Source organism: Aquarana catesbeiana, linkage group LG07 (genome assembly GCF_042186555.1).
Source record: "Aquarana catesbeiana isolate 2022-GZ linkage group LG07, ASM4218655v1, whole genome shotgun sequence".
NCBI classification, from domain to species: domain Eukaryota; kingdom Metazoa; phylum Chordata; class Amphibia; order Anura; family Ranidae; genus Aquarana; species Aquarana catesbeiana.
Window position 1 is genome coordinate 92,618,073 of NC_133330.1, and position 22,867 is coordinate 92,640,939.

At 43.3% G+C, this 22,867-nt stretch overlaps 1 protein-coding gene across 1 annotated transcript in view; it reads right to left on the reverse strand.

The window, feature by feature from the left end:
- Positions 1 to 277: 277 nt before the first annotated feature.
- The window catches only part of KCTD17 (potassium channel tetramerization domain containing 17), a 72,208-nt gene continuing 49,618 nt past the window's right edge, over positions 278 to 22,867 (reverse strand). The window contains exons 6-7 of the mRNA XM_073592488.1: positions 3,675 to 3,766; positions 278 to 418 (exon numbers count right to left, since the gene is read on the reverse strand). Coding sequence (XP_073448589.1) covers positions 3,680 to 3,766 — 87 coding nt within the window. The 3' untranslated portion in view covers positions 278 to 418; positions 3,675 to 3,679. The remainder of the gene's footprint in view (positions 419 to 3,674; positions 3,767 to 22,867) is intronic.

Genomic DNA, 22,867 nt, shown 5'->3' on the forward strand with positions numbered 1-22,867 from the left:
TTGTTAATGGCACCCCCACACATCTGCAAACACACACGTTTTTGTGTGCACCACACCGTCTGGTGCTGCAGTTGGTATTTTTTCTGGACCTGACTGGACTCGTAGTTTAGTTAGTCGAATGTAGATGGATGCACATTTGTTTACATCCATCTTCCCATAGTTTTATAGAGCTTATGATTTGTTTTTCAGGTGGACCTGATCATAGCGGCCACTTGAAAGGGGCCTTAAACAGGTAGAAGCTAAAGAGTGTTTACAAATACTGCTATTCACACATGCCTTGGTTAGTGGATAGATTTTATTAAAAGGTTTCCATAATGCATGGTAATAAACAATGAGACTGCTATGAAAATGCATGTTTACTTGATGAATTATTTGACATAGGAAGGGATTGTAGGGCAATGATCACTGAAGATAATGTCTGTAAAAGAAAAAGAAAGGAATGAGATGAGAATGATGATGTTGAGTTATTTTTAACAATGAAAGAATTATAATACTGACAATAAAATAAAGATGATACTCTATAAAATGTATACAAAAGTGGAGGTGTGACCTCAAGCAGCCAATAAGATGTCCAACTTTAACTAGACAAAAAAAGTAACAGCTGCAATATCTTGGTTTGCTATTGGCAACACCTCTTTTATTTTATCTACATCTATAATTTAAATCCAGAGGGGTAAATAGTAAAAATGAAGTCTGTGCTAGAGGTATAGAGAAGGCAGCTAGAAATAGGTCTACACACAAAATATGTACTGTATGTACATGAATCATATATAAAACAATAAAGTCCTATTAACTGTGATAATACAGTCAGGTCCATAAATATTGGGACATTGACACAATTCTAATCTTTTTGGCTCTATACACCATCACAATGGATTTGAAATGAAACAAACAAGATGTGCTTTATCTGCAGACTTTCAGCTTTAATTTGAGGGTATTTACATCCAAATCAGGTGAACGGTGTAGGAATTACAACAGTTTGTATATGTGCCTCCCACTTTTTAAGGGACCAAAAGTAATGGGACAGATTAACAATCATCCATCAAACTTTCACTTTTTAATACTTGGTTGCAAATCCTTTGCAGTCAATTACAGCCTGAAGTCTGGAACGCATAGACATCACCAGACGCTGGGTTTCATCCCTGGTGATGCTCTGCCAGGCCTCTACTGCAACTGTCTTCAGTTCCTGCTTGTTCTTGGGGCATTTTCCCTTCAGTTTTGTCTTCAGAAAGTGAAATCCATGCTCAATCGGATTAAGGTCAGGTGATTGACTTGGCCATTGCATAACATTCCACTTCTTTCCCTTAAAAAACTCTTTGGTTGCTTTTGCAGTATGCTTCGGGTCACTGTCCATCTGCACTGTGAAGCGCCGTACAATGAGTTCTGAAGCATTTTGCTGAATATGAGCAGATAATATTGCCCGAAACACTTCAGAATTCATCCTGCTGCTTTAGTCAGTAGTCACATCATCCATAAATACAAGAGAACCAGTTCCATTGGCAGCCATACATGCCCACGCCATGACACTACCACCACCATGCTTCACTGATGAGGTGGTATGCTTTGGATCATGAGCAGTTCCTTTCCTTCTCCATATTCTTCTCTTCCCATAACTCTGGTACAAGTTGATCTTGGTCGCATCTGTCCACAGGATGTTGTTCCAGAACTGTGAAGGCTTTTTTAGGTGTTGTTTGGCAAACTCTAATCTTGCCTTCCTGTTTTTGAGGCTCACCAATGGTTACATCTTGTGGTGAACCCTCTGTATTCACTCTGGTGAAGTCTTCTCTTGATTGTTGACTTTGACACACATACACCTACCTCCTGGAGAGTGTTCTTGATCTGGCCAACTGTTGTGAAGGGTGTTTTCTTCACCAGGGAAAGAATTCTTCGGTCATCCACCACAGTAGTTTTCCGTGGTCTTCCGGGTCTTTTGGTGTTGCTGTGCTCACATCGGTGCATTCTTTCTTTTTAAGGATGTTCCAAACAGTTAATTTGGCCACACCTAAATGTTTTTGCTATCACACTGATGGGTTTGTTTTGTTTTTTCAGCCTAATGATGGCTTGCTTCACTGATAGTGACAGCTCTTTGGATCTCATATTGAGAGTTGACAGCAACAGATTCCAAATGCAAATAGCACACTTGAAATGAACTCTGAATCTTTTATCTGCTCCTTGTAAATGGGATAATGAGGGAATAACACACACCTGGCCATGGAACAGCTGAGCAGCCAATTGTCCCATTACTTTTGGTCCCTTAAAAAGTGGGAGGCACATATATAATCTGTTGTAATTCCTACACCGCTCACCTAATTTGGATGTAAATACCCTCAAATTAAAGCTGAAAGTCTGCAGTTAAAGCACATCTTGTTTGTTTCATTTCAAATCCATTGTGGTGGTGTATAGAGCCAAAAAGATTAGAACTGTGTCGATGTCCCAATATTTATAGACCTGACTGTATATGGAATCAAAAAAGTCCCAGAATAAAGTGTATTCCACTGAGAATTTTTTTTTTATATCAATGAGAAAAAAAGGTCGTCTTCCAGTGTCCAAAGAAAGCCTTCCACCTTGAATCTTAACACAACACCACTTGTACTTGTGCTCAGTGCTAATAATGCACTCGCCAGATCCTCAGAGGGCATTCTGAGATAGTGCCCTTGCATGAAATGCATTAAGGATGGATTACACGCTGATGTAATGCCATCATTTCCAGTGATCGGAAATTGGCGGCCATCTTAGAATGTGGATTTGAATTGCTATTTTTATAGGCCATGTTATCCTTTAGGGCACTTTCACGCTGGCAGTGTCTGGGCGTCGGCAGTAAAGCGCTGCTATTTTTAGCGACGCTTTACTATCATTTTTGCAGTGCTTTTCGGCCATTAGCGGGGCACTTTTAACCCCCACTAACGGCCGAAAAAGGGTTAAAAGTGCCAGCACAGCGCCGATGCAGGGCGCTGCCCATTGATTTCAATGGACAGGGGTGCTATATCGCTCCTAAAGCGCCTCAAAGATGCTGTTTACAGGACTGCCAGCGCACCGCTCCAGTGTGAAAGCTCTCGGGCTTTCACACTGAAGAGGAGAGGCGCTTTGCAGGCACTATTTTTAGCGCTATAGCGCCTGTAAAGCGCCTGAGTGTGAAAGCAGCCATACATTTTAATAAATTACTACACTATAAGACCCTCCGGTGTGGTTCTATGTGGTGGGCACCCTCTTTCCATACAGCCCTTCTATGCACAGTGTAAGGCTTCCCTCTGGCAAACATCAGAACGTTGGACACCTATAGACCTATCTAGCAGTTGGATGGTCGTGTATGAGAGGCTGGGAGTTTTTATGTCATTGAAGCGCTGCTTGCTGCTTATGGCTGCATAGAATCTGGGGGGGGGGATACATTATTAGCACTGAGCACAAGTGGTGGTGTGTTAAGATTCAAGCTGGAAGGTTTTCTTTGGACACTGGAAGACAATCTTTTTTTCTCATTGGAATACACTTTATTCTGGGACTAGAGGCGCTGCACATTATTGTTTATAAATCCAGAGAGGTAGTCTTTGTTGAGAAAAGAGACCGGAAAGTTCCGTATCCAGATATAAGGAAACTATTATCCATGAAACCATGAACAGAAGAGAGAAAAAAAACTGACTTGATTAGCTACTCAAGCAGGGAGGAAAATGGAAACTCACAGGAGTTAATGCCGTCCGTCTCTTTCTTTCTCATGGAAGACAATACAGTCTGGGTTCAACACAATCTCTTCTTCCTTCTCAGGTTCACAGCTCTGCATGCAACAAAATATAAGCATAATAAATAAAAAACCTGCAATCATAACAAAATGTCCAACTGAACTTGTGGCTAAGACAAAAACCTGCACAAAGATTAATTACAATCATTGTGTTATGATTCTACCAATGGTATAAGACGACTTATGTCCACCCTCAAATATATTAAATATACAGGGTGGATGGAGTTACCATACAGTGGGGATGGAAAGTATTCAGACCCCCTTAAATTTTTCACTCTTTGTTATATTGCAGCCATTTGTTAAAATCATTTAAGTTAATTTTTTTTCCTCATTAATGTACACACAGCACCCCATATTGACAGAAAAACACAGAATTGTTGACATTTTTGCAGATTTATTAAAAAAGAAAAACTGAAATATCACATGGTCCTCAGGGCCGTTTATAGGAATTTGGGGGCCCCCAAGCAAAATGGACATGGAGGGCCCCCCCCCATGCACAGCCTACAGGAGTCACAGCATAACGATACAGTTGAAGTTCACCAACACTTTTTATAAATAAAAAAGGTTTACAGTGCAAATACTGCTGTTGCATATAATGTGCATAAAATTTGAACATTTTCAACAATTGAACATTTGCAAAAAAAACACCACTGTACCATTGATTCAAAAAAGAAGCAATAGGATGGAAATGGGATGGTAAAGAAAGAAGGCAATGGCAAGAAAGCTATGGTAATTGTTTTTATTATGGTCAGCAAGCTACCATATTTTTATTACTAAATAGGTCTTGATGACTGCCTCCCCCCCTTACTACTCCCCCCCCCCGTGTTCTTTTTAACCCCCCCGAGATTCTGTTTTCTTTTCCCGGCCGGCAGGACTGAAAGGAAGTGAGCACTCAGTGTGTGCACTTCCTGTCAGTCGGGCCGGGAACAGTTAACTGAATCTCCTGTACCGCACAGACTGCAGGAGGAAGGAAGATGAGCTCGGCCACACTACAGGCTGCCGCTTATAGGAAGCGGCGGCCGGCGGCACGGCTGGGGCCCCAGGCCAGCTCGGGGGCCCCAAGCAATTGCTTGTTTTGCCTGTCCTGTCGCGACGGGCCTGATGGTCCTAAGTATTCATACCCTTTGCTCAGTATTTAGTAGAAGCACCCTTTTGATCTAATACAGCCATGAGTCTTTTTTGGGAAAGATGCAACAAGTTTTTCACCCCTGGATTTGGGGATCTCTTCCATTCCTCCTTGTAGATCCTCTCCAGTTCTGTCAGGTTGGATGGTAAACGTTGGTGGACAGCCATTTTTCAGTCTCTCCAGAGATGCTCAATTGGGTTTAAGTCAGGGCTCTGTCTGGGCCATTCAAGAACAGTCAAGGAGTTGTTGTGAAGCCACTCCTTGGTTATTTTAGCTGTGTGCTTAGGGTTATTGTCTTGTTGGAAGATTAACCTTCGGCCCAGTCTGAGGTCCTGAGCACTCTGGAGAAGGTTTTCATCCAGGATATCCCTGTACTTGACCGCATTCATCTCTCCCAGTCGTCCTGTCCCTGCAGCTGAAAAACACCCCCACAGCATGATGCTGTCACCACCATGCTTCACTGTTGGGTAGGGATGAGCTTCGATCGTTCGTCGAATTGCGAACGATATGGGCCGTTCGCGCCAAATTCGTGTGGCGCGTCACGGCCCATAATTCACTGCGGCATCGCAGTGCATTGCTGGCTGATGATTGGCCAAGCATGCACTATGACCCGCATGCTTGGCCAATCACAGCGCCGCCTGAACAGAGAGCCGTAATTGGCCAAAGCCAAGGAGGCTTTGGCCAATTATGGCTCAGGGGATTTAGTACACGCCCCACACTATATAAGGCCGCCTGCACGGCGGCCCTGTGTAGTGTGTGTTCCGGCGTTCATTGAGAGAGAGAGAGAGAGAGAGACAGACAGTGACATTTGATTTGAGTTAGATAGATTAGGCAGAACAGTCAGTCAGTTAGCTGCACTTACAGTGTATTGTGTATATATATATGCATCCCAGGTGTTGCATATATATATATACACTGTATTGAGTTTAGCTAGATCCGTTCTTGTTATCTTCCTACTGACAGGCAGGCTTGTCTTGTTACAGTATTTACAACTACCTGAAGAAAATTACTGGTGTTCCTTTGATCCTATTAGTACCACAGTCAGGCAGCTAGACTATTTACAGTTAGTGCAGTGCGTCCTGCTCACAGTGTTCAGCTAGATCCGTTCCTGTTATCTTCTTACTGACAGGCAGGCTTGTCTTGTTACAGTATATACAGCTACCTGAAGAAAATTACTGGTGTTCTTTTGATCCTATTAGTACCACAGTCAGGCAGCTAGACTATTTACAGTTAGTGCAGTGCGTCCTGCTCACAGTGTTCAGCTAAACCTACAAGTTAGTGTGGTGCGTCCACCTCACAGTGTTCAGCTAGATCCGTTCCTGTTATCTTCTTACTGACAGGCAGGCTTGTCTTGTTACAGTATATACAGCTACCTGAAGAAAATTACTGGTGTTCTTTTGATCCTATTAGTACCACAGTCAGGCAGCTAGACTATTTACAGTTAGTGCAGTGCGTCCTGCTCACAGTGTTCAGCTAAACCTACAAAAGTTAGTGGGGTGCGTCCTGCTCAGTGTTCAGCTAAACCTTCAAGTTAGTGCGGTGCGTCCTGCTCACAGTGTTCAGCTAGATCCGTTCCTGTTATCTTCTTACTGACAGGCAGGCTTGTCTTGTTACAGTATATACAGCTACCTGAAGAAAATTACTGGTGTTCTTTTGATCCTATTAGTACCACAGTCAGGCAGCTAGACTATTTACAGTTAGTGCAGAGCGTCCTGCTCACAGTGTTCAGCTAAACCTACAAAAGTTAGTGGGGTGCGTCCTGCTCAGTGTTCAGCTAAACCTTCAAGTTAGTGCGGTGCATTCTGCTCACAGTGTTCAGCTAAACCTACAAGTTAGTGGGGTGTGTCCTGCTCACAGTGTTCAGCTAAACCTACAAGTTAGTGGGGTGCGTCCACCTCACAGTGTTCAGCTAAACCTACAGGTTAGTGCAGTGCGTCCTGCTCACAGTGTTCAGCTAGATCCGTTCCTGTTATCTTCTTACTGACAGGCAGGCTTGTCTTGTTACAGTATATACAGCTACCTGAAGAAAATTACTGGTGTTCTTTTGATCCTATTAGTACCACAGTCAGGCAGCTAGACTATTTACAGTTAGTGCAGTGCATCCTGCTCACAGTGTTCAGCTAAACCTACAAGTTAGTGGGGTGTGTCCTGCTCACAGTGTTCAGCTAAACCTACAAGTTAGTGTGGTGCATCCACCTCACAGTGTTCAGCTAGATCCGTTCCTGTTATCTTCTTACTGACAGGCAGGCTTGTCTTGTTACAGTATATACAGCTACCTGAAGAAAATTACTGGTGTTCTTTTTGATCCTATTAGTACCACAGTCAGGCAGCTAGACTATTTACAGTTAGTGCAGTGCGTCCTGCTCACAGTGTTCAGCTAAACCTACAAGTTAGTGGGGTGCGTCCTGCTCACAGTGTTCAGCTAAACCTACAAGTTAGTGTGGTGCGTCCACCTCACAGTGTTCAGATAAACCTACAAGTTAGTGCAGTGCGTCCTGCTCACAGTGTTCAGCTAGATCCGTTCCTGTTATCTTCTTACTGACAGGCAGGCTTGTCTTGTTACAGTATATACAGCTACCTGAAGAAAATTAATGGTGTTCTTTTGATCCTATTAGTACCACAGTCGGGCAGCTAGACTATTTACAGTTAGTGCAGTGCGTCCTGCTCACAGTGTTCAGCTAAACCTACAAGTTAGTGGGGTGCGTCCTGCTCACAGTGTTCAGCTAAACCTACAAGTTAGTGTGGTGCGTCCACCTCACAGTGTTCAGCTAAACCTACAAGTTAGTGTGGTGCATCCACCTCACAGTGTTCAGCTAAACCTACAAGTTAGTGGGGTGCGTCCTGCTCACAGTGTTCAGCTAAACCTACAAGTTAGTGGGGTGCGTCCACCTCACAGTGTTCAGCTAAAGCTACATGTAGAAGGTTGGTGGTGTTCTCATACTACAGGCAGGCAGTTGATTTTGCTAGCTGCAGTATCAGTACATATATATATATATATATATACATATCCCAGCTTAGTGCAGCTACAGGCCATTAGTATGTCTGGAAGGCCAAGAAGGAGAGGCAGACAATCACAAGCCAATAAGAGAGGGCAAGCAGGCTCTGTGTCTAGTGCTGGTCATGGAGATGGTGCATCCTCATCAGCATGTGGCCGTGGGACACGCTTGGCCTTTTTTTCGGCAGCTGGCCCTGTTGAGCCACAACATGCGGAAGACCTGGTCGAGTGGATGACCAAGCCGTCCTCATCCTCCTCATCCTCTCTCACCCATGCCCAGGGTACTTTGTCTGGCAAAGCAGCGGCCTCTTCCCTCGGCTCAATGTCATCAGTGACTCCTTCCCTAGCCCCACCATGTCCTCCTGAGGAGTCCCTCGAACTGTTTGACCACAGTGTTGGGCACATGCTCCAGGAGGATGCCCAGCGTTTGGAAGGCTCTGATGATGATACTGAGCTCGATAAAGGTAGTAACATGAGCGCAGACAGAGGGGGTGCCCAAGAAGGACAGCAATCTGGCAGTCATGCTCCCCCTGCTGCAGCATACTGCCAGGTTTGCTCCAGTGATGAGGAGGGAGGGGATGATGAGGTCACTGACTCAACGTGGGTGCCTGATAGGAGAGAGGAGGAGGAGGAGGAGGCAGCACATCACCAACGAGGCAGGATGCCCTCCAGGGGCCAGCCTAAGGGCAGCACATTGACTGCATCACACCCCAAAGCTCCACATGTGCAGGGCGCTGCAGTCTCTGCGCGTTATTCAAAAAGTTCTTTGGTGTGGGCATTTTTTGAGACGAGTGCATCAGATCGCACCGCTGCTATTTGCAACATATGTCTCAAGCGTATCTCGCGTGGCCAAAACATCTCCCGCTTGGGTACCACATGCTTGACCAGACATATGTTGACCTGCCATGCAGTTCGTTGGCAAGCGTATCTAAAAGACCCACACCAAAGAACAAAGAGGACCTCTCCTTGCTCCTCATCAGCTGAGATTTCCAACCCCACTATACCTTCAGTCCTCTCTGAGACCTGCACTGAGAGGAATGAAGGTGTAGAATTAGGTGTGTCACAGCCAAGTACTTGTGGGCAATCTGCTTTTGGTACACCGACGTCAGACTGTACCAGGCAAATTTCCCCGCCCCAGCTGCTGCACCGCCGAAAGAAGTTTGCTCCCAGCCATCCACATGCGCAGCGGTTGAATGCTAGCTTGGCAAAATTGCTAGCAGTTCAACTGCTGCCTTTTCAGTTGGTAGACTCTGCCCCCTTCCGTGAGTTTGTGGAATGTGCGGTTCCTCAGTGGCAGGTACCTAAACGCCACTTTTTCTCACGGAAGGCGATTCCGGCTCTCTACCGGCATGTGGAAGGCAATGTCCATGCCTCGCTGGACAGGGCGGTCAGCGGTAAGGTGCATATTACCGCTGACTCATGGTCCAGCAGGCATGGACAGGGACGTTACTTAAGTTTCACGGCGCATTGGGTGACTCTGCTGGCAGCTGGGAAGGATGCAGGACAAGGTGCAGTAGTGTTGGAGGTTGTTCCGCCACCACGCCTCCAAAATGCTAATGATTGTGACACACCTCTCTCCTCCACCCTCTCCTTTTCTTCTTCCTCCATGGCCTCTTCCTGTGCTTTGTCCTCGGAACCAGCGGTGCTCCGTAGCCATTCAAGGGGCTACGCAAGTACGCAGGCCAAAAGATGCCATGCGGTGCTTGAGCTGGTGTGCTTGGGGGACAGGAGCCACACTGGGGCAGAGGTTCTGTCAGCTCTGCAGGGGCAGGTTCAGAGGTGGTTGACGCCACGCCAACTTAAGGCAGGAATGGTAGTTTGCGACAATGGCACCAACCTCCTCTCTGCCCTCCGACAGGGACAAATGACCCATGTGCCCTGTTTGGCTCACGTCCTTAACTTGGTGGTGCAGCGGTTCTTGGGCAGGTACCCGGGCTTACAGGATGTCCTGAGGCAGGCCAGGAAAGTCTGTGTGCATTTCCGCCGGTCATATAATGCCAGTGCTCGGCTGACGGACCTCCAAAAGGAGTTTAACCTGCCCAAGAACCGCCTAATCTGTGACATGCCCACCAGGTGGAACTCAACGTTGGCCATGCTGCAGCGGCTGCACATGCAGCAGAGGGCCATCAATGAGTAACTGTGCGACTATGGCACCAGGACAGGGTCAGAGGAGCTTGTTTTTTTTTCCCCACGCCAGTGGGCCATGATCAGGGATGCATGCACTGTCCTGTCACCATTTGAGGAGGCCACGAGGATGGTGAGCAGTGACAGTGCATGCATCAGTGACACTGTCCCCCTTGTCCACCTGTTGGAGCACACTCTGCGTGGAATAATGGACAGGGCACTTCTTGAGGCAGAACAGAGGCAGGAAGAGGAGGACTTCCTTAGCTCTCAAGGCCCCCTTTATCCAGACAGTGTTCCTGCGTGCCCGCCGATCACACAGGAAGAGGACGAGGAGGAAGAGGAGGAGGAGGAAGATTGTGTCAGTATGGAGGTGGAGCCTGGCACTCAGCATCAGCAGCAGTCTTTAAGGGATCAGTCCCAAGAAACACATGGACTTGTACGTGGCTGGGAGGAGGTGGCTGCGGACCATGTCGTCCTTAGTGACCCAGAGGACTCCGGACCGAATGCCTCAGCAAACCTACGCTGCATGGCCTCCCTGATCCTGCAAAGCCAGCGTAAGGATCCTCGTATTCGTGGTATCAAGGAGAAGGACCAATACTGGCTGGCAACCCTCCTTGATCCACGTTACAAGGGTAAGGTTGCGGACCTTATCTTGCCATCGCAGAGGAAGCAGAGGATGAAACATCTTCGGGAGGCCTTGCAGAAAGGTCTGTGCAACGCGTTCCCAGAGACTGGGAGGTTACAAACTCCTGTTTCTGGACAACGTGTTGCTGAGGCTTCGGTCAGTCAAAGAAGGAGCGGTGGAGAAGGTGGCCGTCTGACCGATGCGTTCAGACAATTTTTTGGTCCGCAGCCCCAAGGTATGATCGGTTCCAGCAACCATCGCCAGCGTCTGTTTTACATGGTGCAGGAATACCTAGGGGCAAGATCAGACTTGGACACCTTTCCCACCGAAAATCCTCTGGGTTACTGGGTCTTGAGGATGGATCACTGGCCAGAGCTTGCACAGTATGCAATTGAGCTACTGGCCTGTCCTGCATCCAGCGTTCTTTCGGAACGCACATTCAGTGCTGCTGGAGGCTTTGTAACCGATCACAGGGTGCGTCTGTCCACCGACTCGGTCGATCGACTGACCTTCATAAAAATGAATCAGTCTTGGATCACCACTAGCTACCAAGCACCTGATGCTGATGTAACCGAATAATTTTTTTTAAATCTCAGATCCCTTCAAAGACTGCCTATGCTGATGCTGAGTGACTATCCCTGAGTAATTATCCTCTTCCTCCTCAATCATCACGCTGATAGCTTGAAAGAACATTTTTGGTTCTGGGCGCCACCACCAATGCCTAAGGCCCAATTTTTCTGCCCCTGTTTAACAGGGGCGTGTGATTACAATTTTTGATGCAATACTTTGCAGCAGGGCTCGTTCCTGCGTTCCAACTAGAGTGTCTGTGAGGGGTTGCAGTATTGTAGCACCAGCACCAGTGCCTAAGGCCCAGTTTTTCTGCCCCTGTTTAACAGGGGTGTGTAATTACAATTTTTGATGCAATACTTTGCAGCAGGGCTCGTTCCTGCGTTCCAACTAGAGTGTCTGTGAGAGGTTGCAGTGTTGTAGCACCAGCACCAGTGCCTAAGGCCCAATTTTTCTGCCCCTGTTTAACAGGGGCGTGTAATTACAATTTTTGATGCAATACTTTGCAGCAGGGCTCATTCCTGCGTTCCAACTAGAGTGTCTGTGAGGGGTTGCAGTGTTGTAGCACCAGCACCAGTGCCTAAGGCCCAATTTTTCTGCCCCTGTTTAACAGGGGCGTGTAATTACAATTTTTGATGCAATTCTTTGCAGCAGGGCTCGTTCCTGCATTCCAACTAGAGTGTCTGTGAGGGGTTGCAGTGTTGTAGCACCAGCACCAGTGCCTAAGGCCCAATTTTTCTGCCCCTGTTTAACAGGGGCCTGTAATTACAATTTTTGATGCAATACTTTGCAGCAGGGCTCGTTCCTGCGTTCCAACTAGAGTGTCTGTGAGGGGTTGCAGTGTTGTGGCACCAGCACCACCACCACCACCACCAAAGGCCCAATTTTTCTGCCCCTGTTCAACAGGGGCATGTAATTACAATTCTTGATCAAATATTTCACAGCAGGGTCCATTTCTGCACCCACCAAGAGCGAGTGAGGACTTACAGTGTTGTGGCACCAGCACCACCACCACCACCACCAAAGGCCCAGTTTTTCTGCCCCTGTTCAACAGGGGCATGTAATTACAATTCTTTATCTAATATTTCACAGCAGGGCCCTGTGAGGGCTTACGTTGTTGTGGCCACAACAACACCTAAGGGCCAAATTTATGCGGAGTATATAGGGCAGGACCCTACTTTCAAACATCTAACTTACAAACGACTCCTACTTGCAAACGGAAGGAGACAACAGGAAGTGAGATGAAATCTACCCCTAGGAAGGGAAATTCTCTCCTGTAAGAGTTAATATGGGAAAAACATTTCTCCTTTCCACTGATGCTTTCCAATCCTTGTTCCACAAAAAAACCCAAATTTTCAAAAAACATTTGTCATTGGGACAAAAAGTGAGGTGAAATCTTCTAAAGAGGAGGAAAGACAGCAAAACAAATGTCACAGGGGTGATAACCCTTCCCTATGTTTTCCAAAAAGCTTAAAAAAGATTTTTTGGCTGGAGCTAAACACGTTAAAAATGTACCCGTTCAAAATGACAAACAGATTCTACTTAACAACAAACCTACAGTCCCTGTCTTGTTTGCACCGCCTGTATACTGCTGTTCAGAGTATATAGAGCCTTGTGGCCCCACACCTTTCCTTATTTTAATTTGGGTGGGGGGTTCCCCTTAATATCCATACAAGACCCAAAGGGCCTGGTAATGGACTGGGGGGTACCCATGCCGTTTGTCTCACTGATTTTCATCCATATTGCCAGGACCCGACATTACATTAAACCCGCAAGCAGTTTCAAATGAGATTTTTTCCTTTAAAAATGACATTTGGTGCAGGGACTGTTCTAAACACGGGAAACACGCGCCACTTTACAGGCATACTATAGACACCCCCCAGGTACGATATTTAAAGGAATATTTCACTTTTTTTTTTTTACTTTAACCATCATTAAAATCACTGCTCCCGAAAAAACGGCCGTTTTTAAAAGTTTTTTTTGCATTTAGACATGTCCCCTGGGGTAGGACCCGGGTCCCCAAATCCTTTTTAGGACAATACCATGCAAATTAGCCTTTAAAATGAGCGCTTTTGATTTTGAACGTTCGAGTCCCATAGACGTCAATGGGGTTCTAACGTTCGTGCGAATTTTCGGTCCGTTCGCAGGTTCTGGTGCGAACCGAACCGGGGGGTGTTCGGCTCATCCCTACTGTTGGGACTGTACTGGACAGGTGATGAGCAGTGCCTGGTTTTCTCCACACATATCGCTTATAATTAAGGCCAAAAAGTTCTATCTTGTTCTCATCAGACCAGAGAATCTTATTTCTCACCAGTCCTTCAGGTTTTTTTTAGCAAACTCCATGCAGGGTTTCTTGTGTCTTGCACTGAGGAGAGGCTTCCGTTGGGCCACTCTGCAATAAAACCCCGACTGGTGGAGAGCTGCAGTGATGGTTGACTTTCTACAACTTTCTCCCATCTCCCAACTGGATCTCTGGAGCTCAGTGGTCTCAGCGCAGTGATCTTTGGGTTCTTCTTTACCTCTCTCACCAAGGCTCTTCTGCACCGATAGCTCAGTTTGGCCGGACGGCCAACTCTAGGAAGGGTTCTGGTCATCCCAAACGTCTTCTATTTAAGGATTATGGAGGCCACTGTGCTCTTAGGAACCTTAAGTGCAGCAGAATTTTTTTGTAACCTTGGCCAGATCTGTGCCTTGCCACAATTCTGTCTCTGAGCTCTTCAGGCAGTTCCTTTGACCTCATGATTCTCATTTCCTCTGACATGTACTGTGAGCTGTAAGGTCTTATATAGATAGGTGTGTGGCTTTCCTAATCAAGTCCAATCAGTATAATTAAACACAGCTGGACTCAAATGAAGGTGTAGAACCATCTCAAGGATGATCAGAAGAAATAGACAGCACCTGAGTTAAATATATGAGTGTCACAGCAAAGGGTCTGAATACTTAGGACCATGTGATATTTCAGTTTTTCTTTTTTAATAAATCTGCAAAAATGTCAACAATTCTGTGTTTTTCTGTCAATATGGGGTGCTGTGTGTACATTAATGAGGAAAAAAAATGAACTTGATTTTAGCAAATGGCTGCAATATAACAAAGAGTGATAAAAATTTAAGGGGGTCTGAATACTTTCTGTCCCCACTGTACATAAGATATATACTGTATATAGTATAAACTTGAAAGTAAGAAGATGATTTAGGGAGACTGAGGAGCAACTGAGACTCAGAGGAAGATGATAAGATTGGCCACTTTAGGACGGATAAATATGAATTTTGACCAGCCAACAAGCTCAAAAATGCTCTATTCCAGGGTTTACAGGTATTCCCATTAAAGTACTGTATATGGTGCCAAAAGCTCCCAAACTGCTTTGAATTTGCCACGAATTTGCCCATGATTTGAAAGAGCTGAAGTGTGACTGGTAAATCGCTGGACTTGCATTTGAGATGCCATTCATTTGAATGACACCTCAAATTGTGGCGCGGGTCTGCCGCCATTGCAACACGCATTGCGCGAAACATGTCGCCCAAAAGTAGCTCCTGAACTTTTATGGGCGACATGCTTCCTGCGATGTGTGTTGCCGCGATAGCAGCGAGATTTATCGCGCAACAATCGCAGCAGACCTGCACCGCAATTCAAATGAATGACATCTCAAATGCGAGTCCCGCGATTTGCCATTCACATGTTAGCGCTTTCAGATCGCGGGAAGATTCCTGGCAAATCTGCCCACGATTCAAAACACTGATGTGTGAGTGCGGCCTTAAAAGTAGCTCATGTAGCTTTTGGAGCATCAGGAATCGAGCTACAGGTACCTGAGCATTCATATGTAAACAACCACCACTGCAATACATGTGAGAGTGTTTGTTGAGTTTTGGAGCTTTGAGCTTCCAGCTACAAAACACTCAGGTGTAAATGGGGCCTTAAAGTGGTTGCAAACCCTCACATATACCCAGTGAAGTGACTGGCCTTAGGTCATACACAGAAGTGAAACAAACCCTCCTACATAAGTTGTACCAGTTTATCTGCAGCCCTCTTTCCTATACATCTGTTTAAAGACCAGAATTTATATAGCTTGCCTGAGCCTTCAGAAAGCAGGGGGCGGGAGCTCAAGTCACATTCTTCAGAGCTCAGTGATAGCTGATTGGAGACAAGGGAAACACCCCTCTTCATACAGCACACCTCAACAGAGCTGAGGCTGTCAATCACAGGCTATGTGCTGGAGCTCCATGTAGGATGTTCTATTCATGACAGATAAACCCACCATATAATGAGACAAATTCCATAAGGTATATATCCCAAACTCCTGGGAAATGGTGGAGAATAATGCAAATATAATTGCAATTGGCTCCAACGTCCACTTTAGGCTAATAAAAATGTTTATATCTGGATGACCATGATGGTATCAAAATATTCAGAATAAAAGGCCAAGTAAATCCAAGGGATGCAAATCATTAGATCCTCTTTATTGAAAACAATATGATGAAAGGTGATCCACTTACAGTAAAAGAAAGCCGACTCATGGAGTTTTCCTGGTGCTCCCGCAATGTGGTGATGAAAGGTCTGTGCTCTGACTTGTGGCCAATCAAGAGGGGAGATACCTTGGGCAAAGCTGCAAGCAGAGTGAGGGCAGAAGAACCGCTGCAAGCAAAGTGAGCTGCAGGCCGGGTCACGCTGGTAATAAATGATGTCAGTGGCCTGAGAGCCAAACAATCCATGGTGGAGGGAAGCTTCACTACATCTCTATGACAACGCCTTTCGAGGCTTACACCTCTTTCGCAAGTCTTGCAGGACAGCAATCCATCCACCCAGAAGTGTTTGGCTCTCAGAAGGCTGACGTCAGTTCTGGTCCTATCTACCAGCGCGGCCTGGCGTGCAGCTCACTTTGCTTGCATGCGGTTCTTCCGCCATCACCCTCCTGGCAGCTTTCCCATGGTATCCCCCCACTCGATAACCTTCCATCATATTGTTTACAATTAAGATGATCTCATGATTTGCTTCCTTTGGTTTTCTGGCCCTTTTATTCTGACTGTTTGGACACCATCATGGTCATACAGATATTGACATTTTCATTAATCTAAAGTGGACTTTGGAGTCGGTTGGTATTAGATGCCTATCATCCCCCACCATTGTCCCTTTAACAGGACTTTGGAATATGTGCTTTGTGGAATTTGCCACTTTATTACCATCTTGCATAATCTTTTAATTGTCTTAGGGCATTATATGGTGGGTTTGTCTGCCATGAACAGAAGATCCTTTACGGGGCTACATCACTAGGCTGTGTACACTTGCCTTTGTTTTTGCTTCTTCGCCATTTCATAGATACTTCTTGGTTTTTGCTAGCAGCCCATGCATAGCACGAACTTATATAACCACTGTACTCCGGTTTGTTTTTGGCGTTGAAAAACATTTGTGTGAAGAGGGGGCAGGAGGCGGAGCCTAGCGGAGCAGACATGCATTGTTAGAGCTCCACACCGCTGAGGAGAGAAGAGAAGGACAAAGCAGAGCCTGCAGGCTCAAAAGGTATCCATTTGAACCTTTTTGCCCCTGGGAACAAACTGTGAAAGTTTGGGCAGGAAATATGGTACTGGGAGGAAACCGTGGCAGAAATAAAAATCACCTCACAAAGAGCTCACAGGCACTCACTGCAGCTGAAGCAGCTCCAGTCACCTCACAAGATACAGCATCAGGGCGCTCTCACAGACAGAAAATGTCACAGCAAGACTCTCCATTTGAGTCAGATACAGAACAAATCCTCTCACAAACTTCTCCACAAACCTCCTCAGCATCCCCAGTAATATTATTACAATTTGAAAAGATGCTTCATAAGGCTTTAAAACAAACCTCAGACCAAATAACAAAAAGCCTAACCAAAGAAATAAGAGAGCTGGGAAACCGCACCGCAGCCCTAGAAATAAAAATGGATGAAATTGAAATTACAACCCAAGAAAATATAACAGAATTGGAACAATTAAAAAAAGAGAATTTAATACTTCAAACTAAGCTCGAAGATTACGAAAATAGAGCCAGACGTTCAAACTTGCGCATAAGGGGAATACCTGAAACTGCGACAGACCTGCAATCTACTATTACTGCTCTATTACAAGAACTAAAGCCAGATATCCCTATTGAACGTTTAGAACTGGACAGAGTACACAGAGCCCTCACAGCCAAAAAGAAAGATGGACCCCCACGTGATATAATCACAAAATTTCATTATTACAGAACGAAAGAACAAATACTAATTGCTGCAAGAGAAAAAAAGGAACTTAATTTTCAAGGACACAATTATCAAATTTTTGCTGACCTATCCCAACTTACTATTACTAAAAGACGATCCATGAAACCCCAACTAATGGAACTGCAACGCCACAACATTATGTATCAATGGGGCTTCCCCTTTTCAGTCAGATTTAACTACCAAGGTACAATTTACAGAAGCAGATCAGCAGATGAACTACAACAAACCCTTTTAAAATTAAATCTGACAGAACCCACAAGCAGCAACACTCCCACACGCAGAAGAATGACATCATCTTCACCTTCAGGCAGCACCCAGAAAATTTCAGAACAAAATGGGAATCATCATTCTCACAAAAGAGGCCGTTATGCCACATCATCCATGGACCAAGAAGATTCAATGGACTGACATCCTAATTCCTGATATCTCTTCATTTATTATACTAAGAGATGGTTCTCTATAAAAAAACCTGTATTTATAACTGAATGTAACTGCATTCTGATAGTCACACACTGTGTGGGATCATGTTACATTCCAGTTATATTTCTTATTACTTCTGATTCATATAGCCTTAGAATATATAAGTGAAATAAGGAAATTCTTGTTCAGTTATATATTATCAGGTAATAACAATAGATTTATTACTTTTTAGGACAAATATGTTCAATAATCCAGAAGTAATGGAAGCTTTTTTTTTCTTTTCTTAAAACAAATATATTATTACCTAACTAGTTCCTAGAATTATGTTTTTGTTTATTCTAATCTGAAGCAATACAACCTTAATTTTATGAGTTAACATTTCTAAACAGTTACATATGAATAAAATATGTAATTGTTTACTCTAAAAGGGTTAAAATCCCAAAATAATTCAAATTATCTTCATCAATACCAAAGTTATTAACAGTACCTTTCTAACTGAATTATTTAACCTAGGGCAAGACTAACCATATACAACCACCCTGGAATAAATAATTTCAACAAAAACTATATTCTGCACTCCAATTAATGAATCATCATTTTGATGTCTTTTGACATAGCACTTCTCTCCTGTAAGCGGAAGATCCGTGTACCCCCATTAGCCCTCCTCATTCTCCCAACCATATTATGTGGGAGTGTGACGAAGGCACTTATTCCCCTGAGAGATATATTTATTCTCTTTCACGGGTAAATTGTGATTACTTGCAAAAAATAATTTATACAATGTATCATCTAATCTCATATGTTTTTTGTTTACTCTTTACTCCAGAATTCACTGGTTTCTTTTCTATCTATTCATCTCTTCAGTCCACACAGGTTGATCTGCGCAGTCAGCTCTGCATAACAAAAAGTAAGTCAAAACTATTTGATCTATTGCCATGGCACCACTGAATATACTTTCCCTGAATGTTCAGGGAATAAATGTCCCTCAAAAAAGGACCAAAGCCTTCCGTACTTTCCATAACAAGAAGGCTCACATAGTATGCCTCCAAGAAACACACTTCACCAAAGATTCTACTCCAAAATATATTTCTCCTTTTTATCAACAAATTTACATGGCTTCTGCCTGTACCAAGCAAAGGGGAACTCTAATTGCATTTCACCGATCCACACCATTCACCTTATCATCAGAAATTAAAGACCCAGAAGGTAGATACCTGATACTCATGGGTTATATAATGGATACAGCAATCACGGTGATTTCCTACTACGCTCCTAACAAACAACCTACACCATTCCTCTCACATATATTACAAGTGATTAATACACACAAAATAGGAACAGTGATAATGTGTGGGGATTCGAACCAGGTCCTCCTCCCATTTCTAGATAAATCACCTTTTACACCATCCAAAATAACCTCTAGATTACCTTTTTCTCAACTTCTTTGCAAATACAATCTGGTAGATTCGTGGAGAGAAAGTAACCCAATGAAAAAGAAATTCACTTATTTCTCGCACCCTCATCAAACCTTCACCAGAATAGATCATATTTTTCTAACAATAGGAATGATACCAGAAATTATTGCATCAGATATAATTCCGATTCCGTGGTCTGACCATAATGCAGTATACACTACTATAGCCTCAGCCATACCAAAAGCGCATGACCCAACGTGGTACTTACCGGATATAATGCTCAAACACCCACTACATCAGATGGCCATTGAACAAGCTTTAAAGGAATACACATCAATTAATAATACAACAGACATCTCCCCAATAACACTGTGGGAAGCTCATAAGCCTGTCTTGCGTGGTACAATACAAAGACAAATGGCACTATTTAAACGGGAACGCAAAAATCTAGCAAAAAAACTAGAACTCAATTTTAATGCAGCCTACATATCATTTCAAGATAATCCATCTCAGAGTACAAAATCTCATCTGGAAAAATCTAGATTGGAATACGATCTATTTCTCACTGAGTCAGTTGATAAATCCCTCAAACGCTCCAAACACAATTTCTACATGAATACAAACAAACCAGGTACATATTTGGCTCGGGCATTAAATTCAACTAACAAATCTTTCAAACCAATACGTTTGAAATTATCAAAAAATGTTTACACTTGTAATCCAGTTAAAATAGTCCATAAATTTCACTCACATCTCGTAACTTTATATAAGACAAACAATGAATTTAATCCTACAGAGGCTGAATCCTTCTTCTCAAAAATAACCTTACCTGAGTTATCTCAGAATCAAAAAAGCAGTTTGGATGAGCCTATAACTATAGATGAAGTTGCTAACGCCATAAAAGACCTAAAACTTAACAAAAGACCAGGCCCAGACGGCTACTCGGCTTTATACTATAAAACATTCTCAGAAATACTCTCTCCCATTCTCACTGAAACGTTTAACAAACTTCTAGATGGACATTCTTTTCGGCAAGAAACACTAATGGCAATTGTTTGTATGATCCCAAAACCCCTTTCTGATGATACTTCCTGTGTGAATTATCGGCCTATCTCTCTGTTAAACCTCGATATTAAATTATTAGCAAAAATAATAGCAAAACGCCTTAATAGCATTATAGGAAAATTAATACATAGAGATCAAGTAGGCTTCATGCCAAATAGACAGGCAGGCGATAATATACGCAGGGCAGTGTTATTGGCACATATTGCTAAAAAACGGAAAATCCCTTTATGTTTTCTATCTCTCGATATTAAGAGGGCATTTGACACAGTATCCTGGCAATATATGCAATATTCATTACAAAAATGGGGTTTTGGACCCCACTTTTTAACATGGATCAAAGCATTATATAATAAACCCAAAGCCTATATAAAATATGCTGGATACAAATCTGAAGCCTTTAATATCGAAAGAGGTACCCGACAGGGTTGGCCATTATCTCCCTTATTATTTGCCCTTATACTCGAACCCATGGCCCAATACATCAGAACAAACCAAACTATAACTGGCATTGAAGTAGGAGGTATTACACACAAATTATGTATATTTGCAGACGATATATTACTTTTTCTATCATCACCACAGGTCTCTGGTCCTAACTTAATACCAGCTCTTGATGGATTTGCAGCCCTATCCGGCCTTATGATTAATCCTAAGAAATGCCTAATGCTTAATATTTCACTCACAAACATGGAATTGATCCCGGCTAGGGCTGCACTCCCATTCACATGGGCAGAAAAATCAATCCCATATCTTGGAATTCATTTAACAGCATCTCATTCTGACTTATTCTCAACCAATTATCCTCCTGTATTAAGACAGATCACAAATCTAATAAAACAATGGTCGCAACTTCCTTTATCCTGGATAGGGAAGATTAATGCAATCAAAATGACTATTCTACCCAAATTGCTTTATCTATTCAGAGTCCTCCCTATTCCAATTCCTTCCTATTTTTTGAGAATAGTACAAAAAAGAGCAACTTCGTTTATATGGGGCACTTCTAAACCACGTATACCTATACACACACTACATCTTCCCAAAAATAAAGGAGGCCTGGGATACCCTAATTTTACTAACTACTACAGAGCAGCACATTTGGCCAGTCTGTCCAAATACCATGCAAAACAGGAAATCCCATTATGGGTATTTATAGAGGCTTCAGAAAATGACCCTCTATTAATATCAAATTTATTATGGCTTGATCCTAAAGACCGCTTTAAAATTCATAATCCCATAACTAAACACTTCTTATCTCTCTGGGATAAACTAAAAACCAAATATCAGTTACAATCTCCACACAATCCTCTCCTTTCTTTTATCAGAAATCCGGCCTTTTATCCGGCATGGATCTACCCAAATTCTTTTAAAGCTTGGACAACATCAGGCATTCAGACACTAAATGACTTCATAGCATCTAAATCATTCCTTTCATTCCCATCGCTTAGAGAAAAATATGATCTACCAAACTCTGAGATATTTAGATATCTCCAAATCAAAAATTTCTATACACCATTCCTAAAGGGGGATACACCATTATCCCAATTATCCATTTTTGAATCAATCTGTACAAAAGATCCATTTGCTAAAGGTACAATTTCATCACTTTATAATCAATTATATGGAGTAGCAAATCTTAATAGACCCTCTTACGTTCAGAGGTGGGAGGAGGACCTGGGACGAACTTTAGAAGACACGGACTGGTCTAACATATGGCTCACATCTAAGTCATCTTCACCCAACATCTTAGCACTGGAGACAAATTATAAAGTCCTAACTCGCTGGTACCTTGTACCCGCTAGAGTGGCAAAATATTCACCTAATACCTCAGCTCTTTGTTTTCGAGGATGCCCAGAAATAGGCACATATTTACACATATGGTGGACGTGCCCAGTAATCCAAACCTTCTGGAAGGAAGTCTTCGTGATTGCATCTAAAATATTTAAAAAAATAATACAACCAGATCCATATTTAACTTTACTTAATCTAAAACCGGAATGGTTAACACTCTCTCAATTCAAACTTATGATCCAACTAATAACGGCTGCAAAACAAACAGTGGCCAAGGCATGGAAATCTCCTACATTGGTACTAGCAGAAACAATTCACAGAATGAATAATACAATGTCCCATGCTAAGATGGTAGCCATCGATCAAAATCAAATTCCAAAATTTGAAAAACTTTGGCATCCTTGGATAAAACAACAGTTCCTGTCAAACTTCAATGACTCTGTCCTGTTGCCATGGTAACAGATTAAATGACTTACAGAGACACCCATTCTAAGGCTTCAAAGAGAACTAAAAAGAATAATAAACTGACGGGCGGGACAACCTTGTGGACCATACCTCTACCTTTCAACCCTTTTTCTTCTTTTTCTTTCCTTTTCTCCACCTTACGATTAAAGCTCATTATCAGAATTTATTTGACCTATATACACTCTACTTGTAAACAATATGTATAGTAGGTATAAATCATTTAAATACCTACAAAAGTAACTAAGGAAATTATATATATCTTTAATTTAGGTTTACGTAAACCCAATGTTTAATATTTGAAATTTCATTATATTTACC